Source organism: Carcharodon carcharias, chromosome 21 (genome assembly GCF_017639515.1).
Source record: "Carcharodon carcharias isolate sCarCar2 chromosome 21, sCarCar2.pri, whole genome shotgun sequence".
NCBI lineage: Eukaryota > Metazoa > Chordata > Chondrichthyes > Lamniformes > Lamnidae > Carcharodon > Carcharodon carcharias.
Window position 1 is genome coordinate 46,034,287 of NC_054487.1, and position 18,805 is coordinate 46,053,091.

The 18,805-nt window shown below is 42.2% G+C and overlaps 1 protein-coding gene across 14 annotated transcripts in view; it reads right to left on the bottom strand.

The window, feature by feature from the left end:
- Positions 1-577: 577 nt before the first annotated feature.
- The window catches only part of chrm2a (cholinergic receptor, muscarinic 2a), an 84,108-nt gene continuing 65,880 nt past the window's right edge, over positions 578-18,805 (bottom strand). For all 14 annotated transcript variants that reach the window (XM_041215383.1, XM_041215396.1, XM_041215390.1 and 11 more), the window contains one exon: positions 578-2,431. In XM_041215383.1, the coding sequence (XP_041071317.1) occupies positions 977-2,398 (1,422 nt within the window). In that variant the 5' untranslated portion in view covers positions 2,399-2,431 and the 3' untranslated portion in view covers positions 578-976. The remainder of the gene's footprint in view (positions 2,432-18,805) is intronic.

The following is an 18,805-nucleotide window of genomic DNA, read 5'->3' on the forward strand; positions in this document are numbered from 1 at the left end:
CTATACTATGACCAGGGAGTAATCCTAATGTTAGAGGGTAAGGGTCACTTGCTCACTGCCCACTGACTCACTCAGCTAAACACATTGAGGCTAAGAACAGGTTTGATAGCTGGAGGGACTCAATAACATTTCACAAACATGCACTTAGGATTTTTTTGACGGAGTTTACAAAATGACTTAATTTAACAGAATTCACTAATTTCCTTTACATGAGGCTGTGTGCCACCAGTGGAGCCCTGCCAAGATTCTATGAATTCTAATCAAGCTCAATTTACGAAAAGGTAGTATTTTTTTCAGTGAACACGGAGCTCAAGGCTGTTATGATCTTATTGATTTTGGGTAGAGTTAAACACTGATAAAGATCAGGGAATCGTTAAAGGAACCAATTTGGCACATTGCTATCAGTGGGACCACATGAATATGAATTATTAGAAGATCAGGAGAACTGTCTGCAGTTTAAAATGGAAATTTTTCTCTTTCTTATGAATGCATTCTTCAAAATAATGAATGAGTTAGTATTTAAACAAGTCAAACAGAACTGTTGCGAAATGGAAACAGAGGGTACGCACAGTAGAAGCACCATGTACATTGTATGATTTGAAGAAACTGGATAAGTTATATTACAATAATATAACTCATTAACATTTTTCATATTGAGTAATGTTGTAAAAGTGAACATTCCGCATTAAACATGTTTATGCTATATTTTATGGTGCTTAAATTTTGGGCAAATTCATCTTCCAGTTCACTCATAAATACATTCTAACAATCAGCACACCCTTCATTTATAACAGACATTACAAATTCATTGGATATAATTTAAATGTGCTTTCAATATTACATATAATAGATGTTTACTTGACCCATAATCTGACACAATTAACATATTACTTACATACATTTTTGGATGTATATTATGAAAGTCACCATCATCAATATGTATAAAATGTTCATAAAGTTGTGCTTGTAGCTGTTTTTATCTTGTTGCACCAATGTTCTTGTACTGACACAAGAGAAGATGCTTGAAGGTTTTTTTGAAGGTAGTATTACACAGTGCATAGCAGGCTGGGTTGATGGTACTGTTGATGTAACAGAGCCAGTATCCAATAGTCCAGACTGTGTTGGGGACACAGATTGAACAGAAGGTGTTAATGAGCACCATGACATTGTATGGAGTCCAGGTGATGATAAATGCCAGGAGAATAGCCAGGATGGTCCTAGTCACCTTCTTCTCTCGGGTTACAGCTGCCTTCTTCTTCTTAGCGGGGGTCTTGGTCATTTTAATGATCTTATGGGCTGCTCTGATCTCTCTGTCACTCCCATTCTTGCTGCTACCTGGTACTATTTCTACTGTGGTGCCACAGTAGTCACTTTTTTGAGAATTGCTAACTATCTTTATACACGAGAGTTTAGAGTTGTCCATCCTGAAACGACTTTGTGTAGTAGAGATGTTTGAGCTCTCTTGGATTGCCCCTTCCTCCTTCTGGTTTGATGGGACCACACTGAGGGAAGTTGACTCGTTGGAAAGCTCCTTTTCCTCTCCTTGACCACAATTATCAATTGTTATGTCACCAGTTATTTTGCCATTTTGCATTTTGATGTGCGGCAACTGATCAGGAGTATTTGATATGTTATTATTATTTGGTTTCATTATTCTGCCCTTCACTAGACTGGGAGAAACAGTGCCCTTGCTTGATTCAGGTTCCTTCTTATTCTTCTTTATTCGACTCTTACTGGCACGAGATATGTGCACGTACAAAATCGTCATAATAATTACAGGGAGATAGAAGGCAGCTATAGCAGTGCCAAAAGTAACAGCTGGATTTGAGAAAAACTGTACATAACACTCACCCTCACTAACTGTTCGCCCCCCTACGATGAACTGCCAGAAGAGAATGGCAGGAGCCCACAGGATAAATGACAGCACCCAAGCAGCTGCGATCATCATCCCTGCCATCTTAGTTGTTCTCTTCACAGGGTAGCTAAGGGGTTTTGTCACGCAGAAGTAGCGGTCAAAGCTGATGATAAGGAGATTCATGACAGAGGCATTACTGACAACATAATCTAGAGCAAGCCACAAATCACACACCACTGGGCCCATTGGCCAGTAGCCAATTACAATATAAATGGTATATAGATTCATAGAGAATACACCAATAATCAAATCAGCACAGGCTAAGCTGAAAATAAAGTAGTTGTTAATAGTTTGTAAATGTCTGTTTACTTTGATAGAAACCATGACCAGAATGTTTCCTATAATGGTCACCAAACTTAAAGATCCTGCCACAATCACAATGAAGATCACTTCAACCATTTTGTAAGAACTCCCTCTTTCAGGGTCAAACAAGCCTGTTACGTTGCTGAGAGATTCATTTGCCTCTGTTGAGTTTGCCATCATTTCACTCTGCTGTGTAATTAGCACTGATGAGGCCTAAATGTAGAAAAGAAAAGAAAAATGATTAGAAAACAGATTTTAGATGTGTTGAAGTTAAAAGGCAACTGATCGCTAATTGAAGTTCTACCAGCAAAAACAGACAAAGCCATCTGCTCTTATAAACTTCAAAACCTTTGCCAAGAGGGACACCCATTTTAATTAGGAATCATCTCATAGGTCACTTACTATACAATTAATTATGAAATAATAGTTAATTACTTGTGTCGAACTGAATGAAGATGTTGATGAGTGACATTGCAAACATATCTCAGGGCTTTGGTTTCATTGATCTAATATGTTTAGGTGAATCATTTTTGTGCTCTTCAAATATTCAACTGTTAAGGGCAGAATACCTTCACTCTTTTGATTCCTTTAAGCTCAAGTATCAAGACCACAAGCTCATGTAAACAATGAAAATCCAGATCACCTAGGGAAGTGTTGCAAGAAGAACAGATGCACAAGTGTTATTGCTCTCTCACAGAAAGAACAGCCATCCTATCCAATAAGCCCTCAGTCAGAGGCAGATGTGAAGCAGAAGCTTGAAGCTTCACCTCTGGGAGGGAGAGAAAAATCTGAGATTAAGTCACTTTATGTCGATGTCATGCATTTCAAAACAGATGTGACTATGGGGTCATATTAATGGAGGCCTAACACCAGTTTTAATTATCTCATTTCTGTAATTATATGGCTTGCTTGTTTTATGCGAAAGGTGCTAAATACAAAAAACAAGGATGATTTCCTTGATGCTGGTGTTTCAAAGTCAAACTAGGAAATCCACCACGAGATTTAAAATGTTAATAGTCTTCACTGAAGCTGGTGCTGGAGAAAGAAAACCTGATCCATGTCCTTTTTTATTGAATATTTAAATAGCTCCTCTTATGACTATTAAATGTCTAAGAAAGAATGCTAGAGTAGGAATAAACGGGTCTTTTTCCGAACAGCAGGCAGTGACTAGAATGGTACCGCAGGAATAAGTGCTGGGACCCCAGCTATTCACAATATATATTAATGATTTAAATGAGGGAACTAAATGTAACATCTCCAAATTTGCAGATGACACTAAGCTGGGGAGGAGGGTGAGCTGTGAGGAGGATGTAGAGATGCTTCAGTGTGATTTGGACAAGCTGAGTGAGTGGGTAAACGCTTGGCAGATGCAGTATAACGTGGATAAATGTGAGGTTTGGTAGCAAACCTTTGGTAGCAAAAACAGGAAGGCAGATTATTATCTGAATGGCTATAAATTGAGAGAGGGGAATGTGCAACAAGACCTGGGTGTCCTCGTACACTAGTCACTGAAGGTAAGCATGTAGGTGCAGCAGGCGGTAAAGAAGGCAAATGGCTTTCATAGCGAGAGGATTCGAGTACAGGAGCAGGGATGTCTTGCTGCAATTATACAGGGCCTTGGTGAGACCACACCTGGAATATTGTGTGCAGTTTTGGTCTCCTTATCTGAGGAAGGATGTTCTTGCTATAGAGGGAGTGCAGCGAAGGTTTACCAGACTGATTCCTGGGATGGTGGGACTGACATATGAGGAGGGATTGAGTCAGTTAGGATTATATTTGCTGGAGTTCAGAAGGATGAGGGGGGATCTCATAGAAACCAATAAAATTCTAACAGGACTAGACAGGGTAGATGCAGGAAGGGTGTTCCCGATGGTGGGGGAATCCAGGACCAGGGGTCACAGTCTTAGGATACGAGGTAGACCATTTGGGACTGAGATGAGGAGAAATTTCTTCACCCAGAGAGTGGTGAGCCTGTGGAATTCACTACCACAGAAAGTAGTTGACGCCAAAACATTGTATGTTTTCAAGAAGGAGTTAGATATAGCTCTTGGGGTGAAAGGGATCAAAGGATATGGGGAGAAAGCAGGAGCAGGCTATTGAGTTGGATGATCAGCCATGATCATGATGAATGGCGGAGCAGGTTCGAAGGGCTGAATGGCCTACTCCTGCTCTTATTTTCTATGTTTCTATGATACATACATATGTATCAATATGTATTCAAACAGATGGCCTGCTTAATTCAAGGCATTGGAAAGGCAAGACACAGGAAGATAAAGTCAAGAAAGGAATGATAGATAATGGAGAGAGGCACATTTGAAGGTAAGACAGAATGAGAGAAAACAGAAGAGGAGGAGAGTATAAGAAAAGGACAGAGAGGAAGGAGATAGTGGCATGGAGAAGATGATGAAGACTGAGAAAGAGGGGAAACCGGAGGGTAAAAGATAAAAGAAAGAAGCATTACATGATGTAATATAAGGTTGAAACAGTATTTCTAATATGCACACCAGAGTGAGACACAGCAGGGGGAGAGAATAATGTAATTGCTTCCATATGTTTTGAGTGTGTTTGCAATTAAGTACATACAGGAAAATAAATTCAAAAATGAAATGAACAAAAACATTCAGAGAAAATCTGTTTTATGTTTTGTGGTACGGGGCATCAAAATGAGGAGGAAATACCTACAATTATTAATTCTTCAATGGTCTACAGGTGGCTAACAGAACTACTAACCCTACATTATACAAGTGATTTGGAACCACCACAGGTCCTATCGTTCAGGGATAAGAAGGAGTGGTCTTTAGACCATTGCTAGTAGAGACTGAGGGGTTAAAATTGGTTATGGTCCTTTTTCAGGTGAACTCCCAGTGGGAGGCTTAAGGACCCTGCTAACAGCTGCTGGCAACTGTCACACTTCCGCAGGCAATTAATTTTATGTAGAAGGATATCAATCTACTGACCTTACCGTATGGTAAGTCCTGGGAAGGGGCACCTTCATTTGAACTGTGGAGTCAGGGAAGCTAATCTCATGCCAAATTAGAGAAGCAGCATAGCTAAACTATGCTCCTGTCTAGTGAGGTTTCAAGCTGAGAGTGCAGCTTTTCTGAATTTGCTCCTTTTATATGTTATAATCTTATTGTTTATTTTTTCTTTAAACTCTGACTTTTAAATGTACCATGGCATCACTAAGTCATCCATTTCTGATCTAAATTATGTAGATTCAGAGTTCAGAATATTTGTGTCAAGCTTTTACTTCCTGCAGCACCCCCACCAAACCACAGCACATCCCCCCCATCCCCACACCCCCACCCCGCCACTGTGCTTCACCCAACCCCCACCCCACCACCGTGCCTCCCCCCACCCCACCCCACCACCACGCTTCCCCCCCACCCCCACCACACCACCACACTTCCCCCCCACTGCACCTTCGTGCCTCCCCCCAGCCCCCACCCACCACCGTATTTCCCACCGCACCACCACGCCTCACCTCCACCCCACCATCATGCCTCACCACAACCCCCACCCCACCCCTACAGGTAGTTGGCCATTATTCCCACTGTTTGAGCTGAAGACCTAGACTTGCCAGGTCAGGATAAGTAGGGCTAGACTGTTGGGATATTGCAGAACAGGACATGGAAAAACATGGTAACTTTTGGCAGATTATCACATGATATGACATGACAGGAGAATTTTACATGAAACATTATCATCCTATTGTTTCTTTCTGCAAGTGCTGTCTGTCTGCTCTGCATTACCAGCATTTTTGCTTATTTTTCTCCGGTTTCTAATCTTGCTGAGAATTAGGTCATGTAAATTTCCCTGAAAGCTATCATGACTTTTTTACAGAACACTCTGAGAAAGTGACACTTTGCCTGGATTCAGCATTTCAGATCAGTCTTTCGAGACCTTATCAACATGGGACCTTCACCATCATTTCCAAAGAATGAATAACTCACTTGTACAAGTGGCATGTCAATCACTGCCACTCACCAGTAAATCTTTCAGTTACAGGTGCTTCAGTCCGAATATTTCATACTCTCAATTTTAGTTCATATGGTGGGAATTTTCCAGCCCCTCGCGCCAGCAGGATCTGATCTTCGGGTCCTGCTGTTGTGAACGGAGATTTTAACCCACCACTGGGGTGGGGGCTGAAAAATTCCAGCCTATTTCTTTGTACTTTAACCAATACAATTGTCTTTTTCCCATTATTTACTGGATTATTTTAAAATGTTTCATAAATTATTTCCTGTAGCTGTCAGATTTCCTTCCTTCTCTCTGCTCCTCTGCCACTCCCCATTACAGACATCATTCCCTGACAGATCTGACAAGCATACCGAACAGAAGTAGGCCATTCGAGCCCCTCAAGCTTCTTCCACTATTCAATTAGATCATTGCTGATCTGTGCCTCAATTCCTTTTATCCGCTACCAAAAATACATCGATCTCAGGTTTGAAGATTTCAATTCGTCCAGCATCCAGGGCCTTTTGGGGAGAGAGTTCCAGGGTGTAGAAGGTGGTGCAACGTGTTACACTAAATTATTTAACTTTAGTGCTTGGATTCAAATCGAGACAGGACTGGGAATTGTATTTTAATACAGACTTTTGGACTTGTAATGGGAAAATTTGCAAGGCTATGGAGAAAGAGCAGGGGAATGGGTCCAACTGGATATAAGAGCTGTCACAAGCATGTTGTGCCAAACGGCATGCTTCTATGTAGTATCATTCTATGATATCAACGACCATTTGTGCCAAGCATATGCTTCATGATTTCAATATTAATTGGCCACGGTATAACTTCAAGATTGTGCCCCCCTTGTTCACGATTCCCCCACCAGAGAACCAAGTTTCACTGTATCTATCATGTTGCTTCATTTAGGCTACGTTAGTGTGATTGGGTACTGCCAAATGCAACCAACTAAGAATCATATGGCTGCTGGTACACTTAAATGATAATTTGACAGGTTATGTCATTTCAACAAACAATGCTCTGCAGTATTTAGAGCAAACCAGTGGGTCCTGCACACCTGTAGTTTGTTGTAAGCTAAGCATGCACAGAGATTTAAACATGGGCAACCAATCAGGAAAACCTCATCAATGATCTTACTCATCCAGCAATGTGCTCTGCAGATTCCACCAGAGGAGGCATGTTGTTCATTTCCCACTCACCATTTTAAAAAAAGTCTTGTTCCTCTGCTGGAACTAACACCAAGATTAAACATTCCATTCCAACAGTCACTTCCATTTAAAGAGAAATGGCCCAGATTTTGCAGTAGTAAAAACCCTGGAAAAAGCTACACCCTGTTAAATGAGCATAACTGGGTTTTTAACAGCACACCAAGTTTATAATTACTACATAATGACTGATTTGCTGTACCAAGGCATAATTACAGCCTCACTGGCCCTGAAAGATTAATTTTATGCTTACAGTTGTTTGATAGTGCAGAACTTGAGTATTGCTAAAAAAAATACATTTTGTCGAAGCTTTTTGCCTTGCACTGATCAGGACAATCACAAGAATACCAATGTCAGGGGAAGCAACAACTTTATACTCTATGAGAAGCGATTGCTGATTGGTTGGCAAGTGGGCTCTGATTGGTAGAGGCATTGTCATGTAGAATACACCAGTTAATAGTGGCTGAAAGTTAACTGCCAAGCATTGTTTGAAATTTTAAACCAGGCAGTTTGACACTCATTGGTCAAGGCATTGCCCTGAGGAATGAACCAGTGAATAATTATCACTTATTTAGTTTAGCTGAAACAGGCGCATTGCACAGAGGAAGATGGTTGAGGCGGTTGGAGGTCAATCATCTCAGTTCCAGGGCATCACTGCAGGAGTTCCTCAGGGTCGAGTCCTTGGCCCAACCATCTTCAGCTACTTCATCAATCACCTTCCTTCCATCATAAGGTCAGAAGTGGGGATGTTCACTGATGATTGCACAATGTCCAGCACCATTTGCAACTCCTCAGATACTGAAGCAGTCCATGTCCAAATGCAGCATGACCTGGACAATATCCAGTCTTGGCCTGACAAGTAACATTCATGCCACACAAGTACCAGGCAATGATCATCTCCAACAAGAGAGAATCTAATCATTGCCCTTTCACATTCAATGGCATTACCATTGCTGAATCCCCACTATCAACATCCTGGGGGGTACCATTGACCAGAAAGTGAACTGCACTAGTCATATAAATACTTGAAGAGCAAGTCAGGGGCTAGGAATTTTGCAATCAGTAACTCACCTCCTGATTCCTCAAAGTCTGTCAACCATCTACAAGGCACAAGTCAGGAGTATGATGGAATACTCTCCACTTGCCTGGATGAGTGCAGCTCCAACAACATTCAAGAAGCTCAACACCATCCAGGACAAAGCCGTCCCACTTGCTTGACACCCTATCCACAAACTTTCAGTCCCTCCTTCACCGACGAACAGTGGCAGCAATGTGCACCATCTGCAAGATGCACTGCATGGACTTACCAAGTCTCCTTAGGCAGAACCTTCAAAACCCACAACTATTACCATCTAGAAGGACAAGGGTAGCAGACACATGGGAACATCAATGCTTGAAAATGCCCCTCCAAGTCACTCACCATGGAATTATATTGCTATTCCTTTGCTGTTGCTGAATCAAAATCCTGGAACTCCCTCCCTAACAGCACTGTATGTGTACCTACACCACATGGACTGCAGCAATTCAAGAAGGCAATTTACCGCCACCTACTCAAGGGCAATAAATGTGCGCACATCCCATTAACGAATAAAAAAAATTAGCAGCCACATGGGTCTGCGAGAAGTTCTCTGATTATGTCATGGGATTAACAGTTAAAACTGAAACTGATCACAGACTTTGGTAATTCTTCTTAACCTAAAGGAAATGACAACAAATGCCACCTATAATTCAACGTTTTAGGTTGAGACTCATAAGAGATGATTCAGTTACCGAGTATGTTCAAGGGAAGTACCAGACAACAGCAGATGTATTGTCATGAATACCAGTGGAAAGAGTCAGGCTGGAGGATTTTAATTCTATTGAGGAAGTGGAAGCATATACATTTCTCATTACTTACAAGTCACGGAAAAGAGATTATAAGAGTTTAAGCAAGCATCACAGGATGATGAAGAAAAGAGTATTGCCAGAATGGATGGCCAGGTTATACTCCTAATAACCTCATAATTCTCCAAAAACTCCGAACGGAGAAAACATCTCACAATCATTGATGAATTCTTAGTTTTTAACAACAGCCTAGTCATCTGCAAAACATTTCAACTTGACATTCTCCAAAAACTCCATCAAGGTCACTAGGGAATAACGAAATGTCAAGCAAGAGCCCAGCAGTCAGTCTGGTGGCCTAGTATCAGCCTCCTCATTGAAGAGTTAATCACAATTTGCCTTAAGTGTACAGTGAATAGCCAACAGCAGAGTGAACCACTGGCACCCTTCACTTTTCCTCTGAGGCTGTGGCAGCACCTGGGAATTGAATTATTTTATTTTAAAGCTCAAGTTATCATCACTGTCATCGACTACCACTACAGATGGCTTGAAGCATGTGGACAGTATAGCTTCATGGCGGAGGGAGTCATTACATTACTAAGAAGAAGCTTCATCACACATGGCATCCTGGACATTGTGGCGCCAGCCAAAGTCAACTTTGTGCCGGAATATGGTTTCATGCATGTTACTAGTTCACCTAGACATCCTCAGTTGAATGGAGAAGCAGAAAAAGGAGCTTGAACAATCAAGGAATTGATGAAAAAGGACAAAGATATTAACTCAGCCTTTCTTAACTACAGAACTTCACAGCTAAGAAATGGGTTCTCTCCATCAAAACTATTGATGGGACGATGGCTGCAAACAAAACTCCCAGCTCTACAACAAACACAACCTAACATTGCCTCAGATGATCATGAGAAAGTTAGAAAATGTGAAGAGCAGCAAAAAGACAGTCAAGCTCATAATTTAAAATTCAGGTACAGAGCATGAGACTTGAAAGTGCTACAGCCCAGGAGAGAGCATGGATATGAGATCAACAGAAAGAAGGTATAGTAATAGAAAGAGCCCCACAGCTGAGATCTTATAGAATTCAGACGGACCAGAGAGATATCAAAAGGAACCGAAAAGCCTCGATATCACTCGGAAGGAAATTAATGGAACCTTGGACATACTATTTAGATCCGGATGGAGACAAGGAACCAGAAACAAGTAGAAACTCTACAAGTGCCCAGGTGGAAGACACTCCTATCAAAAAATGAGAGTGCAGTTCATCCTCAACCTCGAAATGAAATCAGGATCAGATCAGGGAGATTGCTCAAGGCATCACAGAGTCTAACCCTGTGAAGCCTGAGGCTTTGTGGGGAGATGTAAGAGGATGTAAATATTTGGGATAAAGACATAGGGGGAGATGTAGGGTAAAGGGTTAACATCAGGAACACCTTATGCCTACTGTCGCAACCATGAAGCAATGTTACATGAGTAACAGACTGGGAAGCAAAAGTACAACTTCATGTAGAGTACTGAGATGTACATAGGTCTGTAAATAAACAAGAATGTTTTTTAAAAAATAACAGCCTATGGTAGCATCCTTATGGTAACAGATAAACACTAAAAAAAACCCATCTAGACCACGAACCCAAGATGAAACAAAAATATGCCAGTTTTACATATAGATTGGCATTGTGGATTTGAGGATAGCTATCAGGGTAATGTAACATCTGGACAGCATTCCTGCACTTGTTGGCTCCACAGGACTGCATTCTGAAATTTTACAAAGTTCACTTTTGTTAGCAGCTTCTGCTTAGGTCAGATCAGCTGCTGGGGGTTTCTGAAGGCCTGATTCTTACACTTATATATGAAATTTGCCTGATGCCTATCTTGGGAGGCTGCCAGGGACACATGTAAAATAGCCAGATCCAATACCATATCGGAAGCCTTTCACATGTACTTTGGACACAGAGCATTGCTCCTTGAAGTTAGCCCGCATTGGACCGGTTTCACAACAATAAAATGGGTGCAGTGAGGTTCAACTTCCACCTCAAAATGTATTTCTTACTTTGCTTTAGTATTATGTCTTCTTGGAAGTTCCATTCCCCATGCTTAGTTGAAAGTATCACTCTCTGAACTCAATATAAATTCCTGTTTCCCATGCTTTATTTAACATCCTCCTTCCTGGTTACTTGAGAACTATCCAGCTCCTTCATCTTCCTCATCATGCTCTCTACGTGATAGCTGCAATGCCTGCAGTAAGTGGAGTGAAAATAAAACTGTTGAAAAGGCAAAGAGAATGAGGTAAGAAAGCCAAAGGACAAAACAGAGAGGCTGCAAAAGAAGTGAAGGTGAGTGGGGTGGGGGGAGAGTCAAAAATGAGGAAGAGAACAAGAGAAACAGAAATGAAGAAGGACAGAGGCGGAAGTCAAAGAGGAGAGAGAGTAAATGAACAGAGAATGAAAGAGACTAAGATGAAGGAGCAAGAATATGGAATTAAAAGTAAGAGTGGAAAACAGAATGGAATGAGGCGAGTAATAAAAACAAAGTGAAGCAATTTACTTTTTGCGGCCTTACCAATTCCACTGTCCTTAGCTGAGAATTGTACTGGAGCTCAACTAGGACATTGACCAACAAATCATATAAGCTCAAATATTGCTGGAAAAATAATGGCGAGTTCATGGCCCAAGCTGTTATTAATTTACAAATCAGTCAGCAAATTCAGATCAAAGAAAGATGTACCATGAGTTGCAAATTGCCATAATTTGCCCATCAATTTACACCACTCCTCCATTTGTCTCACACAAGCAGCATCTCGTCCTCAACCACCCCAATATTTGTGCTGGATGTTCACCTTGAACTCGAATTAAATTCATCACAGAAAGTTAGAGCTTGTAATAAGCACCTTTTTAACAACATGATAATTGTTAATGCAAAGCAAACAAACTCTCTGGCCCAAAAGGGAACAGCTTAAAATATTGAGTTCATTCCTGCATGTTGTAAATTCTTCCTGGAGATTTGCATTGTACTGCATAAGGTGGAATTTTACCAGCTCCCGGCTGGTGGCTGAGGAGGCAGGGAACTGATAAAATGCCAGGAAGCCACGTTGGGACTGAGTCCCACCCCCAGGAAAGTTTCCCAGTGGTGGGAACAGCAATAGCTTGGCTACTTGCCAACAGAAGGTAGGCAGATAATTTAGACAATTAAAGGCTCAATTAAAGGCTGCTGGCATTTTTCTAGCTGCACTGGCCCTTGCTATGTGGGAGGCTATTGGCTTCAAGAAGCAGCCTCCCTGTAGCTTCCAGGGGAAAGGGGCTATTGGAGCCGTTCCACGGGCTGGGTGTTATGTACCCTGCCAGTGGGAAAAAAGTTGGAGGGGGGCTAGGAAAATACAGTGGGTGCTTTTCTGCCACTTACCTGCCGACCTGTCTGAAACTTTAGGATTGGGGGATAGGTGCTTCAGGGTAGACACCAGTTGGCCTGTCCATCTTTGAGCCAATTGAGACCACTTAAGGCCCTTATCTTGCCATGCTGGTATTTTACCTGTTGGGGGGGGGGTGTGCCTATGCCATGTGGGAAGCTTGACAGTTTTAGCTGTGGGGGCAATTTTTGGGCAAATGGGGGGAGAGGACTTCCTTTGTGGGTTCCCAGGGGCCATCGCAGGAACCCCCATGCCTAAGGTCATACTTCCCCCTTTACCTTCACTGCTAGTCTCTCAAACCAGGCTCCCACCCCCTCCTCAACCTGACGATCACTGACTCCAGTGATATTCCAGACTTTCAATGAGTTTGGGCTTGTAGTAATTATGGTTTTATTTCATGCGTAATGTACCTTTAAGAATAATACTTGTTAGAAAAGATCACATGATCTGTAGTAGCCAATAGGAGAGTAGCAGGAGCTGCCTCAGCAGACAGTGTAGAGATTGAGTTGGAATTGAAAGCACACATATAGAAGCTGCTGAGTATATTGTAAATAAACTTAATGTTTCCACTTAAGAAGTGTCTGTACTCTGCTACTAATAGTACAACTCGGTCACCCTATAACAAACTGGCAACGAGGATAAAATAAGATTGAACAGAAGAAATCAAGTTAAAAAGAAATCTGCACAGTATCTCGCCCAGTCATTGTAAGTAGCAAGCTCTGTTAGAATTGAAGAAGTTATCCTGTCTCAAAATGCCACAATTTGGGAGAACTGATCCTTATTAACCAGCCACAGATGGTTGGTCTCGATATATAGAACGCCTCACTTTTTTTTTCAAGCAAACAACGTTATGGGGGGAAGAGAAGAGGCGAATGATCCTCTTGAGTACTTGTGGGAGAAAAACCTACAGTTTGATTCAAAGTTGGATGGCATCCAGTGCCCCAGATTCAAAGAATTTCGAACAATCTGTGGACCTTGTGAAGGGTCACTTTCAACCCAAGCCCTCAGTCAAGATGCAGAGGTTAGGTTTAATTCTCGAAATAGAGCCAATTGCATGCTATGTGGAAAATTTGAAGCAGCTAATGGAACATTGTGAGTTCAGTACAACTCTGAGCGGCATACTTAGAGATCGGTTAGTGTGTGGTGTGAAAGAGGATACTATTCAGAAAAGATTATTGTCCAAAGTGAATCTGGATTTCAAGAAGGAGCTAGAGATAGTGCTGGCCATGGAAAGGGCTGTAAAAGATTCACAAGCAATATATGGTATGCAAAATGGCACCTCCACATTGGCTGGGGAAGCTCGACCACATGTGGCACAAAAAAGTGAGACTCTGCCAAGAAGCAGGAAACTAGCTTAAGATTAAAGAAAAATAACTTAGCAGTGAGATCAAAGAATAATTTTAATAGAGGTGGAAACAACTAGTCTATTAGCAGTCGGCAGTTTAAAAAATTCAAATGCTACTATTGTCACAGAAATGGACATATAATGAATTCTGACATTTACTCATTGTTTAATCTGACAGTTGGAAAGACAGACCAATATTTGTCACAGTGAAAGTAAATGGCAAACCTGTTAAAATGGAAGTAGACACAGGAGCTTCCACTACAATAATTGGGGAACATACCATCAGATATTTGAATAATGGCGACTGTCAACTAAGCTTGGAATGAACAGTAGCCAAGCTAAAGACTTACATGAGTGAAGACATTCAAGTAAAAGGCATAAGCAGAATAACTCTCCATTATGGAAGCCAATCGGCAAAGATGCCAGTGTTGGTATTGAGAGGCAGAGGACCAAGCCTTCTAGGGCGAAATTGGCTAAGGAAAATCAACCTTGGTTGGCCACTGAGATTCCAAAAGGAAGCTGGCCCCCTGGCGGCATTCTGTAGGGATCGTTCCCTCCGTGACACCCTGGTCCACTCCTCCATCACCCCCTACTCCTCAACCCCCACCTACCGCACATCCCCTTGCATACGCAAAATATGCAACACCTGCCCCTTCACTTCCTCTCTCCTCACCGTCCAAGGGCCCAAAACACTCCTTTCAAGTGAAGCAGCATTTCACTTGCATTTCCCCCAACTCAGTCTACTGCATTCGTTGCTCCCAATGCGGTTTCCTCTACATTGGAAAGACCAAACACAGACTGGGCGACCGCTTTGCAGAACACCTTTGGTCTGTCCGCAAGAATGACCCAGACCTCACTGTCGCTTGCCATTTTAACACTCCACCCTGCTCTCTTGCCCACATGTCTGTCCTTGGCCTGCTGCATTGTTCCAGTGAAGCTCAACGCAAACTGAAGGAACAGCACCTCATCTTCTGACTAGACACTTTACAGCCTTCCGAACTGAATATTGAGTTCAACAACTTTAGATCTTGAACTCCCTCCTCCATCCCCACCCCCTTTCCATTTCTTCCCCCTCCCTTTTGTTTTTTCCAATAATTTATATAGATTTTTCTTTTCCCATCTTTATCCATTATTTTTAAATCTATACCTTTTATGCCCTTTTAGTCTTATTTCACCCCACCCCCACTAGAGCCATCTGTACCTTGCTTGTCCTGCTATCCATTCTTAATTAGCACATTCTTTTAGATAATATCACCACCTTCAACACTTCTTTGTTCTTTTGTCTGTGACATCTTTTGGTTATCTGCTCCTATCACTGCTTGCTTGTCCCTACAACCACCACCAACGCCCCCCCACCACCACCTTAAACCAGCTTATATTTCAACCATCTCCTATTTTTACTTAGTTCTGTTAAAGTGTCATGAGGACTCAAAACGTCAACTTTGTTCTTCTCCGCCGATGCTGCCAGACCTGCTGAGTTCTTCCAGGTATTTCTGTTTTTGAGCTGGAAGTGTTCCTGTTTTGTAAAAGGATGTGTAAAGACTCAATAACCTGAAGAAATGCATGCTGCCTTTAACCAAAACTTGGAAGAACAGCAGAGGAATCTCAAAGAGCTTGATGCCAGAGTTCGAGACGAGGTGATCAGCCTTCACAGGGAAAAAGAAAATCTGTTGAAAGACCTTCACACACACACACTACAAGATTCCCTCAAGTCAAAGTTTGTACCTTTAGAAAATTATGAAGAGAAACAGAAAGAATTCAGCACTTCTTTGAAGAAACTGAAGAATGAGTTGGCAGAGAAGACACAACAATGATCAATTTTCCAGGAGGCAGCAAACAAATACAAAAAAGAAATGGAAGAGCTGAAGAATCAGCTAAATGAAGCCAAAGAAGCTGTGGAAGCAAAAGTTGCAGAATTTTCCAAGAAGCAGGCAAATAATGAAATTTTGGGAGACTCAGCCACTGAGCTCAGACAAGTTGTCTTGCATCTGAGAGAAGTCTAGCCAATAGTGAAGTCAAAAAGAAGACCGAGATTAAAGTCTGTGCTAGAAAGAAGGCCCATTGAAAGACGATACGGAAATGCTAAATGTTCCTTAATTCTGGCAGCATACAAATACACTTTCGTACATAGGCCTGGCAATCAAATCATGAACACCAATGCCCTTAGTCATTTGCCTTTACAAGAAAATGATGAGGACGTCCCAGTTCCATAGAAACTTGTTTTACTGTTAAATTTCTTAGATTCCTCACCTGTATGTGCTCGACAGATCAGAGACTGGACAAGTCCGGACCCAGTCCTACCACAAGCATGAGAACAATTGCCACGTGGTCAGTTGCAGAAACCTGTATCTGATTAAATGAAACCGTACTTCAACAGAAGACGTGAAAGTACTAGCCAGGATGGCATCTTATTGTGGGGATCATGAGTGATAGTTCCTCCAAAAGGAAGGGAGCCGCTTTTAGTTGAACTGCACAATGCTTATCCATGAATTTCCCGAATGAAGGCCATAGCATGCAGCTATCTATGGTGGGTAGGGATGGATGATGAAATAGAGAGCATGGTAAAGCATCGTGGGCAATGTCAGCAACTACAAAAGTTGCCAGTGACAGCTCCATTATACCCATGGGAGTGACCAGGTAGACCCTGGGTGTGGTTACACATTGACCACGTTGGACCTCTCCTGGGAACAATGTTTCTGCCCATTGTCAATGCCCATTCAAAATGGTTGGACATATATGAGGTGAAGTCACCAACATCAGACACTACGATTGAGAAACTGCGTCTGAATTTTGCCATTCACGCACCACCAAAAGCAGTCATTTCCAATAACGGCACAGGATTTACGAGTGCTGAGTTTCAACCGTTTATCAGCCACAATGATGTTACTCATGTAAAAACTGCATCGTACCACCCTTCCTCAAACTGACTTTCCGAAAGAGTGGCTCAAACGTTCAAGACAGGCATGAAAAAGCCCTAACTGGTGATTCCTTGACAACCAAGCTAGCATGCTTTCTTTTTCATTACAGGACTACCCCTCACACAACAACAGGTGTCACACCTGCAGTGTTATTTTTGAAACGCCGCCTCAGGACGAGATTGAGATTAATAATGCTGAATTTAGAGGGGAAGGTGGAAAGGAGTCAGGGAAGCCAGAAAACTAGACACAACTGGCATAGTTGAGAGAGGAAATTTAATGTGGGAGAGCCGGTATATGTGAAAAACTTCAGGGAAGGACCAAACTGGTTACCAGGTGAAATAAGTGAGGTAACTGGACCTCTATCTTACAACATAGAGGTGGAAGGATTGATCATCCATAGATATGCGGACTAATTAATAAAGAGAGAGACAAGTTATTAAGATATGGTTCCACCAGGGACCATGACTGGGTCTGTCTTTCCTGTTGAGGATACTCAACCCAGGACTGACATGTCTGATGTTCCTGTAAGAGTTGAGGATACAGAACTGCAAGTGTTCACTGAAGCACCTGATGTTCAGACAATTTTGGAAAAGGAGATTCCTAACAAAGAATCTGAAGTTGTGGAGCTGCGACTTTCCACACGTACCAGGAAAGCACCTGAAAGACTAAACTTGTAAATTCCTTACCTAGTGTAAATATTATGTTGTCTTGAAAAATATGTACTTGTAAATATAATATAGATAGCCGAGTTAACAAGGGAGGAATGTTGTAATTATGGTTTTATTTAGTGCGTAATGTACCTTTATGAATAATACTTGTTAGAAAAGATCTCATGATCTGTAGTAACCAATGGGAGAGTAACACCAGCTACCTCAGCAAACAGTGTGGAGATTGAGTTGGAATTGAAAGCACACGTATAGAAGCTGCTGAGTGTATTGTAAATAAACTTAATGTTTCCACTTAAGAAGTGCCTGCACTTCAACTCTACTACTAATAGTACAACTTGGCCACCCTACAACAGGGCTCCACTTCATCGGGACTGCCTGTAGTCTTAGCAGTGGCCACTGCTCTGATCTGGAGCTGCTAGGACAACAGAGCTGCCAGCAGCTCTCTAAGGCAGGACTTTCTGCCAAGAGAGGGGACGAAGTTTTTCCATAAAGCATTTAATGCTGTTCCCAATGTTAAATTGGTGCAGTGCAGCCGTCAGGATTATAGGTGGGCTCGCGCCCGACTTTTTAGCCAGGGAGGGGAGCAAGAACCATGGCCTAAGGAGGAGTCTGCCAGCAGCAAAGTCCACCGTTCTGAACACCAGAGACTGCCAACTTGGCTCTTGCAAAAAAACAACTCTCTGCCACCCATGCGAGGGCACCTCAGAATGGAGGTGACCTTCCATATCCCTTGTAACCTCTACAGCGGCCAGCTCTCTTTGCACCGCCAAGCCTGCAGAGCTGCTGGTCTTCTGATTGGATCAACAGTGTGGAAGGCCTGCCCGCCTTCCTAAATCAGCAGCCCCTTTGTCTGCCTGCTCTTAACTGCTTCATCTCGGCAATATTGCAGGGAAGTCCTGCCTCCCACCTGAGTGTGCTGGCCACCTGAGAAACTTACCAACTTTGAGACCTCCTCCCTTCTGGAAAGATCTTGCCCATGTTATATACAGCACTCGAACAGGCTGTTTGGCCCAACAGGTCGATGTTGATATTTGCATGCCATAAGAGCCTCCCTCCAACCTTCTTCACCTAATCCCATCAGCATATCCCTCCATTCCTTTCTCCCTCATGTACTTATCTAGTTTCCTGTTAAATGCATCTATGCTTGTCGCCTCAATGACTCTATGTGATAGTAAGTTCCACATTCTAACCACTGCATGGATAAAGAAGGTTATCATGAATTCACTCTTGGATCCTTTAATTATTGTCTCATATTGCT